At 36.0% G+C, this 15222-nt stretch overlaps 1 protein-coding gene across 13 annotated transcripts in view; it reads right to left on the reverse strand.

Annotated features, from left to right (window-relative positions):
• The window catches only part of ICE2 (interactor of little elongation complex ELL subunit 2), an 87503-nt gene that overhangs the window by 52696 nt on the left and 19585 nt on the right, over positions 1-15222 (reverse strand). For 12 of the 13 annotated variants that reach the window (XR_002178916.3, XR_012330159.1, XR_012330160.1 and 9 more), the window contains 4 exons: positions 10193-10330; positions 8952-9065; positions 8619-8778; positions 7475-7656 (listed from right to left, as the gene is read on the reverse strand). Coding sequence is in view for 7 of the 13 variants with exons in the window: in XM_019947514.3 (XP_019803073.1) it covers positions 7475-7656; positions 8619-8778; positions 8952-9065; positions 10193-10330 (594 nt within the window). In the remaining 6 variants the exon portion in view is untranslated. The remainder of the gene's footprint in view (positions 1-7474; positions 7657-8618; positions 8779-8951; positions 9066-10192; positions 10331-15222) is intronic. The other variant, XM_073801101.1, reaches the window with a different exon arrangement.

Raw genomic sequence — 15222 nt, forward strand, 5'->3', positions numbered from 1 at the left:
CATTGAAATGTTGATGAAACACAGAAAAATTTACCAAGTTGCAATACCACAGGAAATGGGGAATACTTGTGAACTACCACATCTCAAGAGGTATTTCCACTAATCAAAAACAGACAGGGGCTTCCCTGGTGGCGCAGTGGGTGAGAGTCCGCCTGTCGATGCAGGGGACACGGGTTTGTGCCCCAGTCCGGGAAGATTCCATATGCTGCGGAGTGGCTGGGCCCGTGAGCCATGGCCGCTGAGCCTGCGCGTCCGGAGCCTGTGCTCCGCAACGGGAGAGGCCACAACAGTGAGAGGCCTGTGTACCGCAAAAAAAAAACCAGACAGGACCACAAAGAAGAAATGTTAGGCCAAATAGGAAGGCAAAAGATCTTCATTCATACCCAGTTTATACACTCTTGCAGAGACTTAGCTGACCAGGAGGAAAGCGTCTTCGCCACGGTAAGGAAGCTGCTCTCTAATGCAACTGGGGAAGTGTCAACAGCCTCTCACATCAATCAGTGACTTTCTTTATACATCTACTCAGGGGAAACAACTGTCAGTAATAAGAGGAGAAATGGATAGGAAGTGGTTTTATTGTTTTCTGGGACATGAAGCCACTGAGGTTATAGTTTTTCATGTATTGTTTGGGTAATAGAAGAACTACAGACAGTTCTAATTTATTCAGGAATAAATTATCTTCTCCCTAGGTAGCAACATCTCTCCTCAGTATGGCAGAGCACTTTAGATAAATACCATGGAATTGGATTACAGTTTAGGATTTGAGAGAAAAATATTCTGACAGCCTCAGGTAGTGAGTAAGAAAGATCTACCTGGGTAAATTACTTTACCTCTCTGAAACTCAATTTCCTCATCTCTGAAATAGGGATAATAGGGTTATCCTCTTGGGTTTATTCTAAGGATTAAATGAGAAATTATATATAGAAAGTTTCTTCGCATAATCTTTGTACATAGTAAGCAGTTTCTCAGCAAATGGTAGCACTTGCTAAAATAAAAAGACTACCATATTTAGTCAAAAAATAAAATTAAACTATACTCTGTTTACATGAGGCATTCTTACACAAAAAGGTTCAAAACAAAACAATGGGACATGACACCAAGAAATAAAGAAAGAAGGACTAGCAATATTAAGTGTTAGAGAGAAGTCAATGCAAAAAGCATTAGATCGAAAAAGGAATCCTATGTTGAAAAAGATGCAATCCATGATGAATAGATAATGAACTGTGACATGTCAAATAACAACATCAAAATTGTCAAAACTGAAAAATAAAAGGAAAATTTGACAGAAACACAACTGTACTTGGTCATTGATACACTGTCTCTTAGTAAATATAAGGATGTAGAAAGTATGAATAATATTTAATGACTGAAACAAAGATACATGAATGACTGAAAACATACATATAGACTGCAAAGATATACCTTTTCCCTCCCAAGGATCGAAGGGGCATTTCCAAAGATGGACTATAAATTAATACACAAAGAAAACATCAATATAGTATAAAGCAGAATCTGTTAAGGTCTGACCCTCTGTTTAGAAGAAAGTAAAATTAGAAACCATTAAGAAAAAAGTAAACAAACAATAATAAACCCAAGAACTTGGAAATTTAAAAACTCTCCAATTTATTGGATAAAAGAAGAAATTAAAATGATAATCACAGAATACTTAAAAAGCAATAAAAATGAGAACACTGGACATTAAAAATCTGAAGCATCATTCATAGCCTTTTCAAGAAACAGGAAAAGAATAATATAATCACAATAATAAAATGAAGGAATTTCATAAATATAAAACCAAAATTAATGAATTGAAAAACAATGTTCTCAACCCCTGACAAATTTGGATAAAAACAGCAGTTTATCTGTAAATATTTTAGTATGTGGTTATAAAAAGATTCTTCGGTAAAACATATTAATTGTATCAATAAATTAACACTTCCTTAATGGCTGGAAATATCTAATCACTGTTAAAATTTCCTAGTCTGATCAATTTCTTTTTACAATTGTTTATTGGAATCAGGATCCAACCAAGATCCCTACACTGCATTTGGGTGATGTCTCTCAAATTTATTTCTCAAATGCCTCTCCCCCATACTCTGCCAACTCCCATATCCACCAGGTATTTGTAGAAGAAACTAGATGAGTTATCCTATAAAATTTTCCATATTCTGGATTTTGCATCCCCATGATATCATTTAACACACTCTTCCCCTACATTTCCTATTAAAATGATCTAGTAGCTTGACCAGATTCAGGCACATTTGAAAAAATCTGAACATGTTATATGTGGTACTGTGTACTTCCCACTTCAATCAGGAGGCTAATGTCATCTGCTTATCTTTCTTCTTGTGATATTACAACAGTTCTGTTGATTCATCAAGGGTCGACAAACTAATCTACCCATTAAAATTCCTTGTTAATCTTCTAATGCTTTTAGCAGTCATTGATGATGATCACTGCCTAGATTCACTATTTCATTAGGAACTGCAAAATGGTAACAGTCGTATTTCATCATTACCTGAAATACAGTTTGTACTGGAAAAGTAAGACAAATACTTGAATTTTCAAAAATCAGTTTTCAGAATAATGACTTGATACACTAGCACCCTCCAAAGGTGACTAATACTTTTTTAAAAAGATATTATTATGAATTCATGGATTTTAACTATTTCATATGTTTCCATCCATTGCAGTTATTCTTTGTCATGGTCAAACTGACACACTCTGGCCAACGGGAAACCCTTCAAGTTGGCACTGGCATCTTTTTTATATAATTCCAATATTATTATAAGGTTTTTACTTAAGTCCTTTGATTGGCATTTGTATTTCTTATGCTAAAATTCTTGGTTTCTAATACAAATATAAGTACTTATTTGCTTTATCGTACTATCTAATGTGTTCAAAATAACAACAGCAATATCATTACTAATAATATGATTACTAAATGCAGTTTAAAATATTTGGCAATTCTTTTTGAACTTAGGATATAAATCTTTAAGGATGTATAGACACTTAATTCTCTGAGTGACCATTTTCACTTAAACAGTATATCTTGGCTATCACACTACAGTTGCATACCTAGAGCTTTCTTATTCTTTTTATAGGCATACCTTGTAGACATTGTGTGTTTGGTTCCAAACCACGACAATAAAGCAAATAGTACAAAAAAGTGAGTCACACAAATTTTTTTGGTTTCCCAGTACATATAAAGATATGTTTACACTATAGTCTATTAAGTGTGCAATAGCATTATGTCTTTAAAAATGTACATGTCTTAAGAAAAATACTTTACTGCTAAAAAGCACTAACCATCATCTGAGCCTTCAGCAAGTTGTAATAGTAACATCAAAAAATCAATGATTGGGCTTCCCTGGTGGCGCAGTGGTTGAGAGTCCGCCTGCCGATGCAGGGGACACGGGTTCGTGCCCCGGTCTGGGAGGATCCCGCATGCCGCAGAGCGGCTGGGCCCGTGAGCCACGGCTGCTGAGCCTGCGCGTCCGGAGCCTGTGCTCCGCAAAGGGAGAGGCCACAACAGTGAGAGGCCCGCATACCGCAAAAAAAAAAAAAAAAAAAAAAAAAAAAATGATCACAGATCACCATTAACAAATATGATTAAGTCTGAAATACTGCAAGAATTACCAAAATGTGACACAGTGACATGAAGTGAGCAAATGCTGTTGGAAAAAGGACGATGATGGACTTGCTCGATGCAGGGTTACCACAAGCCTTCCATTTGTAAAAAACGCAGCATCTTTGAAGTGCAATAAAGCAATGTACGATAAAACAAGGTATGCCTGTAATAGTTGCATAGTATGCTATTGAAGATGTACAGTTTATTTAATAAATACCCTATTAAGGGACATGACGACTGTTTCTAATGAATACCTATAGTTGGGGTGAATACCCTGCACAAATATTTTATTCTTTTCCTAGTGTACTTCTGAGCTACATTTCTAGAAGTGAGATTTCTAGGGCAAAGGATGAACACATTAGTTTTCATCTGTTCTGTGGGTACATCTCTCTTCATTTGACTGTAAAAATGTTATAGCAATTATCTTTTCTTCCTCTAATAACTTTGTAAGAATTTCCATCAACAATCCTCTTCTGTTTCTCATGTTTAATTGAGATGGGCACACCTGCTTCTGCAGGAGGACAATCCTGTGTGACAGTGTGCCAGGATAGCTTTCTTAGCTTCATGGCTCTAAGCTCATGCTTCACTGTTACCATGATGTATGTATGTATGCATGTAGGTTTGCATGTGTTTGTGTGTGCATATAAAATCTTTAGTACATTCTGATATCTGCTTTCTCTATTTCCCTCTCCCACAATTATCTGAAAACTTATTTTTCCTTTACCTTTAATGTCCTTGTTCTGCTCAATATGAACTTTACCACTGGTGAATTTTCCTGAGCCAAGGCTTTTGTCTTCGAAGGAACTTTGGCTGGTTAGTTTCTAGAGTTCTTAGGACCCAGGTCATCTCAGAACTACTTAAGTTCCCAAGTGCCCCTGCACTCACCTACAAATTAGAGCCCATCCATATTATTTTCACTTTTGTTATTCTTTATTCATTCTTGCATCTTTCACCATCCTTTTGCCATCTGGGATTATTCTCCTTGTGCCTGAAGAACATCCATTAGAGGAGGTCTGCTAGTAGCAAACTCAGTTTTTATCTGAAAATATCTTTTCTTAATTTTTTATTACTTAAGGATATTTCACTGGTTAGAGAATTTTAGTAAGAGGGTTATTTTCTCTCAGGAGAATGTATTGTCCCAATGTCTTCTGGCTTCCATCGTTGTTGTTGAGAAGTTACCTGCCAGTCTAACTCTCAGTCCTTTATAGCTAATGTGCCTTTTGTTTCTCTGGTGGCTTTTAAGAGTTTTTTCTTTGTCTCCAAGATGGTTTGGTCCCATTACCTCTTTTACACCTCTCTTTTGGGTGCAAGTACACAAATGTTAGACATTCTCACTACATTCTCTATACCTCTTGCCCTACTCTCCGTATTTTCTTTTTGTTGCCTGTTTCATTATAGTCTTTTCAGACCCATCTTCCAGTTTATTAATTCTCTTATCAGTTTTATCTAATGTGCTAATAACCCCCTTTACAGCATTCTTAACTGTACTTTTTTTTAAAAAATAAATAAATATTTATTTATTTATTTGGCTGCATTGGGTCTTCGTTGTAGCACACGGGCTTCTCTCTAGTTGCGGCGTGTGGGCTTCTCTCTAGTTGTGGCATGCGGGTTTTCTCCCTCTAGCTGTAGCGTGCAGGATCCAGGGCGTGTGGGCTCTGTAGTTGTGATGCACGGGCTCCAAGTATGTGAGCTCTAGTTTGCAGCACGCGGGCTCTCTGGTTGAGGCGCACGGCCTTAGCTGTCCCACGGCATGTGGGATCTTAGTTCCCCTACCACGGATCTAACCCGCATCCCCTGCATTGCAAGGCATATTCCTTCCAATTAAAACATGGCTTTAATTTTCTTGCATGCTGTATAATTAAACAGAGTTGGCTCACAGTTTGTGACTGATAATTCTAGGATCCATTTCTGTGAGTCTATTTCTTTGGTCATTGTTTGTGATGGTTGGTGCTCAGAGTATCCAGTACATGAAAAGAAACTTAATTTTTATTTACTCCTCCAGTGTCTAGTTATCTTTAAATGTTTTCCAGATGCTATATTTAAAAACTTGTTTGTAGAAATAATTTGAGGCTCAAAATGACATTCTGTTCCTCTAAGAAGTATTGTCACTTGCTTTTGCTAGGTATCTAGAGACACTAGCAATCCAAAAGCATCTGAATCCAAGTTCAAGGCCTGAAAACCCAGAATACAATCTACAAGAAAGCTGATTTATTTCTTGTTCACTCTTACTCCTGGGGTATAGCCCTGCAGGGTCCAAGCTCATGGTGGAAAACTGAACTCTGACTTTTGTCCTCCTAGTCCTGTGATGCTGCCAAAAGCACATTTTCTGTTGCCTCTTCAGAACTGAAATACCATTCAGGGCAAAAACTACCCTAAGTGACAGGCTTACCAACCTGGATTCTGGTCTTCTTTAGTATCTCAGTCCTCAGATAGTACCCCCTATCTTGTTAGGTCTTTGATGATTCTAAGAAATAAACTTATATAATATGTCCAGCTTTTTTTAGTTGTCATCGGTAATGGAAGGCCCAAATTACTTGGTCTGCCATTACTGAAAGAAGTTACTCCGTCACTTTTCATCCCTCTTAACCTACTTCGTGTTTCTTCATAGCACTTGTTACTTACTGACATTCACCTCACACCAATATAAATTTTAGATAGATTTAAAAATGTAAAACAAAACAAAAAACAAAAATACCTCCAAAAAACTTAAGTTGGAAGTGCTTTATGACATACACATCATAAAAATACTGAAAGGCAAATGGCAAACCAAAAAAAAAAAATAAACAAATATGAAAGACAAAAGGCCAATATTCTTAAAATAGTATGAGCTCTTATATGTAAATAAGAAAAAATTTTTCTATTTTATTTTCTAATTTTGTTTGCTCTCTCACTTTATTCAAGTCCCTGTTCAAATTTCCTGTCCTTGGAAAAGCCTTCCTGATCATGAATCCCATTCCCATCTCTTTCCCCTTAACCTATTCCATTTTTCTGCATAGTATTTATCAGTGTGTGCTTTTTTGATACTGTTTTAATTATCTGTGCCCTCTGACACTAATGTAAGTTCTGAAAGAAAAGAGACTTCATTTTTATTTACTGCTGTATCCTCAGTGCATGGAACAGTATCTGCTCAGTAAGTATTTGTGGAATGGATGAATAAAGTTTTGTATAAACAGAATGCCTTGCTCTAATAATCATGGAAAAATATTTCAAAATACACAAAATAATAAAAGCTAGTATTTATGGAGTACCAAGCATTGTTCTAAATGCTTTAGGTGTATTAACTCATTTAATCCCCAAGAATTGTATGAGTTAGGTTATCATGATACCCATCTTACAGACAGAGCAAACTAGACACAGAGATTATGTAGTTTGCCTACGGTCACGCAGATAATAAGCATACACTAAAAAGGATTAACAATCCAGCAAATTCTTGTTGCCCCAGTCAAACTCATCTGTTCCTTTTCATACTTAAAAACTCTTGAATACAAATGAGACTAATTAAATAAAACCATCACCACTATGACCACCATTACTGACTGAATTTTTAGTACATACGTACTAAAGACTGTGCTCAGCATCTTACGTATAAATATCAAACCTAATCCTGACAGCAATTTTATGAAGTAGGTATTATCATCTTTCTTTTATAAAAGAAGAAAACTGAGGCTGAAGGAGGTTAAATTAGTTGTCTAAAGTCTAGATCCACGTGGGGTTCAATTTTAAGTTTCAATCTAAAGTCTGTATTTTTAACTACCAGATTTAGAGACTTGCAATAAAATGTTATTCTTCAAAAGGATAAACAAGTACATTCTCTTAAGGAAAAGAAAAGAAAGCATTACATACTTCCATTTCAGATATATAATCTTCTGGTTTGTCCATAAATACTGCAGAGACTGGAACAGTTGTGTTTTTGGACATCATGCATTTTAAGGGAACTTCATGGAAGATTTGATTTCTCTCTCTCATTGTCATTTTCTTTTGGGGAAGTGGTGAATTAATATAAATTACTTTAACTGGTTTTGAACCTTAACACAGAAAAAGAATGGGAGTGATTTGTTACTAGTAGTCATATTAAAAAAAAAAAACAAACCAGGATGTATAACAGAAGAATTACTAAACAAAGAGACACAGGATAGAAACTGGAAGCACATGTCCCATACGTGTGCCTTGAATGAAAAGATTTTTAAAGTCCCTTAGAGATCTAAGGGCAAGAGACTCTTACTGGCAAGAAAAACATGTTCTTTTTCTAACAATTTAAAAAAAGATTTTCTGTTTTTTATTGTTATACTTTTACTGTCATTATTACTCGGTTCCTCTTGGGTTATACTTTCAAAAAGTGATAAAATGTTTACCACGGAGAATATATTACATTTAACTCTAATTTGTAGTTTTGTTTTTAGACATAGTCCTTCATTTACTCCAATTATGTTATTACATACAAGAATATTAATTCTAAAAGATATGAGAAAATTATTAAATATGAACAAAAATAGAAGGGGAATAATATTTGGTACAGAATTTATGTGTAAATATTAATTTTACTGTTAAGAGAGAGACTATCTTATAAGTATAGACTTATTTAAATCTGAATTCCAATAATAGGTAAGTAAATAAACCCTAGAAACTAACGCATTTGAGGCTGTCTAATAAAGTATCGCATTCCTTTTATTTCAGTGAAAGACAGAAGAACCTCACCATTTCATGTATCTTTGGCCACCCTAAACTATAATTTTTTCTCTACTTCTCACACACCCAGCATGCATACAGGTCCTGTAAATCTAATAACTCATTTATGAGTGTCAATTGTATACTTAGCACTATATATTAAAAAGTTCTTCTACTGAATGTAATTGTCAAATTTACACCCTCCTTAAATCAAAACTTAGCTTTTTGTATTTGACAAATGACCACCTATAATCAGACTGCTGAAATAGAACTGTTTCAACTCCTCTTTTGAGAGTGTTACTTGACATGGCAAATCACAAACCTGTGACAGGTATTACTTGAATACACACTGGAATTTCCCACTGTTCCTTGTAGCTTGGTCCATGATTATTTAATAAGGTAAATAATGCTTGACTAGTTAGAGCTATCTGAGGGTGATATCTTGCAACAAGCTTCTCTGCATTTGGGTCTTTACTAATGTCCTGAAAAACAACATGAAACTTGTTACTTGATTACACTTATTAGAAACTTCTTTGATTAAATAATGAAAAGAAGGGAGAAATTCAGGAAGGGTACTTTAGAACAACCAGGTTACATGTACTTTATGAGGTACAGAAGATTGCTTAGGAAGATCCAAAACCACTTTACTACTTACATAATGCATAGCTGCAGCTGTTTGTTCTGGTGTTTCAGTGGTGGGTATATCTTTTGACAGCTGCAACTTTGCAGGCATTGAGGGAAATACTGTTTTCACATACTTTACACTGCCCTAAATAAGAAAAAAAAATGAATGTTTTATTGCAGAAATCTTGATGTATTTTTTCCCTGAAGTATCTTTTCATCACATGAAACTTATAACTTAAAATTCTTCATTGTACTAAATGCAAATATCAAATTTACAGACGTCTTAAGACAAGACCTTAATGTTTTTACTTGACAACCACCATATAGTTGCTTTTTAAAGATTTTATTTATTTATTTATTTTTGGTTGCATTGGGTCTTAGCTAGGTCACGTGGGATCTTTCGTTGTGGTGCACAGGCTCTCTAGTTGTGGCACGCGGGCTAAAGAGCGCGTGGGCTCTATAGTTGGGGTGCATGGGCTCTGTAGTTGCAGCATGTGGGCTTAGATGTCCTGCGGCATGTGGGATCTTAGTTCCCCGACCAGGGATCAAATCTGAGTCCCCTGCATTGGAAAGCGGATTCTTAACCACTGTACCACCAGGGAAGTCCCCCATATAGGTTTTTTTTAAAAAAAAGGGTCCAAGATAAGGGTGCCATGAAATCATCCTGTCATTTTAAAATCTAACCTCTCATTTTATGAAGTACAAGTCAGAGCAGGGTATAAGAGAAACTCTAAAATATCTTCTTTACACACACCTACTTCCAACATGATATTGAGTAAAATCCCCTTAAAAGAAAAGCTTTCTGCTTGTATTCAGAAACATAAAAGAGATGGAAACTAAGAAAAGAAAATCAAGAAATAAAGTTGGTAGTGATATTTTTTTTTAACTTTTTATTTTTTCTTTAAATATTTATTTATTTATTTGGCTGCACCGGGTCTTAGCTGGTGGCACGTGGGATCTTCGTTGCGGCATGTGGGGTTTGGTTCCCTGACCAGGGATTGAACCCAGGCCCCCTGCACTGGGAGTGCAGAGTCTTAACCACCGGACCACCAGGGAAGTCCCAGTAGTGATATTTTTAAAAACATCAAGTAATGGTAGTCATACATTAAAAGGGGACACAATTGTATTGCGTATTTTAAAAAGTATATCTTGTTACTGCTCAAAATTTAAACATAAATACTGAAATATGTCTAAATTATGCTTCTGTGTGAAATACAGATGATGTTTCAGACAAAAATCAGTTTACTTTTATTTTCTTATGGTAAACCTTACCAATGCAAGAAGAGTTTTTTCTAACTTTAATCCCATCTCTATTCTGAATGGGAAGAATCCCATTAAGCTGGTGACTTCATGGAGAGTATAGAATTCTGGATACTTTTTCACTTGTTCAATACAAGCTTTTAAAATTTGCTAAAAAATAAAAATTAAGAGAAATTCATTTTTTTGTACTTCTCTAATAATGCAACAAAAATAACTTAGTCACATGTGACTAAATAATTATTCATTTCAAATATGAGCCTCATTTCATTAACCGAACTTCTAACAATCCAGGCACACTGCATATTCCTTACTTGATTTAAACTCTTATTTTTTGTAACAATTCTTTTTAACCTAATTTCTTAAAACATTGATGTTTAATAATACTAAAATTAGCAATTGTATTAAAATTTAAAGTTAGAGAAGACACATCATATTTTCTCTGCTATTTAAGAAACTGTCAAAGAAATAAAGCCACGTGAAAATTTTAACACACTTTATGGGAATAAAAGCAGTTACATGAATGATTAGAAATAAGTAAATTTAATACCCTAAAAAGATCCCCAAGCACAATGAATTAATGAAGTAGTTATCTTACAGGTCATTCTAACCTTCAATCTAAAAAATAAATGAGAAATTTTATAACTACTTCAAATGATGGAGTATTTAGTATTTTCTTCTCTCCAAAATATTCTCAAAATATTAATGACTTACCAGGAAATGTAATGAGGAAGAAAAATTCACAGTTTCACCCAAGCATGTGATAACATGTAAATAACTCAAAGAAGCACAGCAGTTTTGGAGGGGGTAGGGGAGTTATAAAACCATACATACTACATTATCTTCTAAGATACAGTTGTCCCTCGCGTCTCTGGAATCCCCCATGGATACCAAAATCCAAGGATGCTCAAATCCCTTATTTGAAATGGTATAGTACCGTCAGCCCTCCATATCCACTGATGTAGAACCCACGGATACGGAGGGTCAAATGTATGTGTTTTCTCTTCTTCTCTCAATGAACCTTAATCTGAACCTTTTAGAATATACTTTATATCACAAAAGCTTTTAGCAATAAGCATATATATATATATATACATATATATATGTGTGTGTGTATATATATATATATATATATTTTTTTTTTTGGTACGTGGGCCTCTTGCTGTTGTGGCCTCTCCCGTTGCGGAGCACAGGCTCTGGACGTGCAGGCTCAGCGGCCATGGCTCACGGGCCCAGCCGCTCCGCGGCATGTGGGATCTTCCTGGACCGGGGCACGAACCCATGACCCCTGCATTGGCAGGCGGACTCTCAACCACTGCGCCACCAGGGAAGCCCCAATAAGCATATTTTTATATCTTACACCCTCTTTCCCTTCAGATATTTATAAAGTGTGTCAAGCTACAAATCAATAACATTACTCCACTACATCTTTTTATCTATAGTTTCATATCCTCTTCTTTCTTTAATCCTCACTCTCTATTATCTTTCACATTTCCCCCCTCAATTCTACGCTTTTCAATAATGACCTTGATATTTAATCAGGATATTACTTGCAATTAAGACAGATATAGGTTAATATGAAGAAGTTCTGTTTGCTCTTAAAAACCCTAGTAAACCGCAAGCTCGGATCTGCATAATATCTTTGCTCCTCATTTATAATATTAGTCAACTTTCACCCCTAATATTCCTATCCTATAGAAGTCATTACAAAAATCTAAACATGCAAAGGAAAGCAATATATAAGAACTATGTGACATATAGACTACTCTGATTAGATATTTATCAGCACATCTTTCTTGGTAAAACTATGCTAGATGTTACAGTGCTTTTTAAGTGAGTTTCACTTAACTCAGTAATTATGGCAAGAGAAAAATTCAAGGGAAAATCTAAGACAGTTTTATACCTATACTCAGATACACTACACAGTATTAAAGGTATTTCACAACTGGTAGATATTAAGTAACTAAAGGAGCATTATTTAATATATTTAATTAAAAATTTTAATTAGTAATTTACTTATGTTTGAAAAACTGCTAAGAGTGAACAAAGGAGGTTAAGAGATTCAGGCTGTTCCCCACCACCCACTCCCGAATGTTATTTAACATGCAAAGTATCTTGAAAGTTAAAAACACCAAAAACACATTTATCACTTACAAAGAAAGATGAAAATAACTATGCTCCAGAAAGAGAAAATATAATATGTTTTCATACATGTTTGAAGCTTAAAATTTAACAGATACTGCTTCTGGCAATATGGTAAAGTAGGTACCTTGAAGAACACTCCTATCCAAACCACACTAGATGCTGGATAAATTACAACTAACAATTTTCATGCATTGCTGGGCTTGGTAAAAGCGAGGAGAATCTCCAAGGACCATAAATAAATAAATAAACGCCAAACATCTAGAATGAGGAGAAACAGGAGCTGTGAGCAGTAAGAAAACCCATGAAAGGTGAAGTGGCTTGAGGGCAAATGCCTCAACCAGTTCTAAGATCAGGTAGGGAGCTGAACAGGAGAGCCCTACATTTAAGGCTTGAAAAGCAGAGATTTGAACAGATATCTGTACAACCATGTTCACAGTAGCATTATTCACAACAGCCAAAAGGTGGAAGCAAATCAAATGTCCATCAATGGAAGAATGGATAAACAAAATGTCCATATACATACAATGGAATATTCAGCCTTAAAAAGGAAGGAAATTATGCCACATGCTAGAACATGTATGAATCTTGAATACATTATGCTAAGTAAAATAAGCGAGTCACAAAAAGACAAATACTATATGATTCCACTTATATGGGGGTACCTACAACAGACAAATTCAGACACAGAAAGTAGCATGGTGAGTGGCACAATAATAAATAAATATTTCCTGTTTGTCCCTGGTTCCTGACACACAGCTCCTAAATTTCTTGGAATCCCCTAAGTGATAAGAATGTCTTTTTTATGCTAATTAGATGACAAAAGGCCCATAGATAGCTAATCACCAGCAGCCAATGATTTAATCAAGCATGCCCACTAAATGAAATCTCCATAAAACTCCCCTTAAGGGCTTCCCTGGTGGCGCAGTGGTTGAGAGTCCGCCTGCCGATGCAGGGGACACAGGTTCGTGCCCCGGTCCGGGAAGATCTCACATGCCACGGAGCGGCTGGGCCCGTGAGCCATGGCCGCTGAGCCTGTGCGTCCGGAGCCTGTGTTCCGCAACGGGAGAGGCCGCAGCAGTGAGAGGTCCGCGTACCGCAAAAAAAAAAAAAAAAAAAAAAAAAGGTTAAGGGGCTTCCCTTGTGGTGCAGTGGTTAAGAATCCACCTGCCAATGCAGGGGACACAGGTTTGATCCCTGGTCCAGTAAGATTCCTCACACCACGGAACAACTAAGCCTGTGCACCACAACTACTGAGCCTATGCTCTAAAGCCTGTGAGCCACAACTACTGAAGCCCACGTGCCTAGAACCCGTGGTCTGCAAAAAGAGAAGCCATCACAATGAGAAGCCCGCACACCACAACGAAGAGTAGCCCCCGCTAGCCGCAACTAGAGGAAGCCCATGCGCAGCAATAAAGACCCAATGCAGCCATAAATAAATAAATAATAAATAAGTAAATAAAATCTATTAAGAAAATAATAAAAATGGTTAAGACAGTAAATTTTATGTTATGTGTATATTACCATAATTAAAAATTGTTTTTAAAAAAAAGGAAGGATATTGACACATGCTATAACATGGGTGAATCTTGAAGACATTATGCTAAGTAAAATAAGCCAATCACAAAAGGACAAATATTGAAATGACTCCACTTATATAAAGTACCTAGTGAAGTTAAATTCATAGAAATAAAAAATAAAATGGTGATTGTCAGGGACTGGGGGGAAGAGGGAATGATGAGTTATTATTTAATGAATACAGAGTTTCAGTTTGGGACAATGGAAAAGTTTGGGAATGGATGATGAAAATCCACTTACAACAGTGCGCAAGTATTTAATGCCATTGAATTATCCTTAAAAATGGTTAAAATGGTAAATTTTATGTTATATATATATTTTACCACACCAAAAAAAGAGAGGGGCCTCCCTGGTGGCGCAGTGGTTGAGAGTCCGCCTGCCGATGCAGGGGACATGAGTTCATGCCCTGGTCCGGGAAGATCCCACATGCTGCGGAGTGACTAGGCCCGTGAGCCATGGCCGCTGAGCCTGCGCCTCCGGAGCCTGTGCTCTGCAACGGGAGAGGCCGCAACAGTGAGAGGCCCGCGTACCGCAAAAAAAAAAAGAGAGAGAGAAATGGAAGACAGACTGAAACCTAGGACGTTTGGGAATTCCAGAGAGAGAGTTGTGAAAACAAAAAAGAAGCAATAATTGAAAATGGCTGAGAATTTTCAAGAACTGATGATGGATTTGAATCTACAGATACAAGACACACAATGAAACAAGTAGAATTTTATTCTAATAAAGTACATTGTAATGAAACTGTAATACACCAAAAATTAAGAGCAGTCAGAAAGAAAAGGCAGATTCCCTAAAAGAAATGACAATTAAACAAACAATACACTTTTCAGTAATAATATGTGAGCCAGAAAAAGTAGAATTATATTATCAAACGCTGAGAAATAAAACAAACTGTCGACTTAGAACTATGTATGGAGCAAAACTATCTTATTAGAATGAGAACAAAATAAAAATATTTCCAGGTAACAAAGAAGAAGATTGTTCATTACCAAGAGACCTTCACCAAAGGAACATCTAGAACATATAACATTTCAGGAAAAATGAAGAGGATTTCAGAATGTAGATTTGAAAAGAGGAGATGGAAAGGCAAAAAAGATCCAAATTTGTAGATAAAAGAAGACAAACATTGTTCATATAAAATAATAATGTACCTAGGTTTTTTTACCTTTAAAAACCTAGGTTTTTAAACCTACGTAGGTTTAAAAAAGAGACAGCATCAAAACAATAATATCAGTGAGGAGGGATGTGATGAAAGTCAAAATGCTCTATGGTCTCTGTAGATGTATAGGTTAATAGAACTAAATAGAGTTGAGAAATTTACCCAT

Source organism: Tursiops truncatus, chromosome 2 (genome assembly GCF_011762595.2).
Source record: "Tursiops truncatus isolate mTurTru1 chromosome 2, mTurTru1.mat.Y, whole genome shotgun sequence".
NCBI lineage: Eukaryota > Metazoa > Chordata > Mammalia > Artiodactyla > Delphinidae > Tursiops > Tursiops truncatus.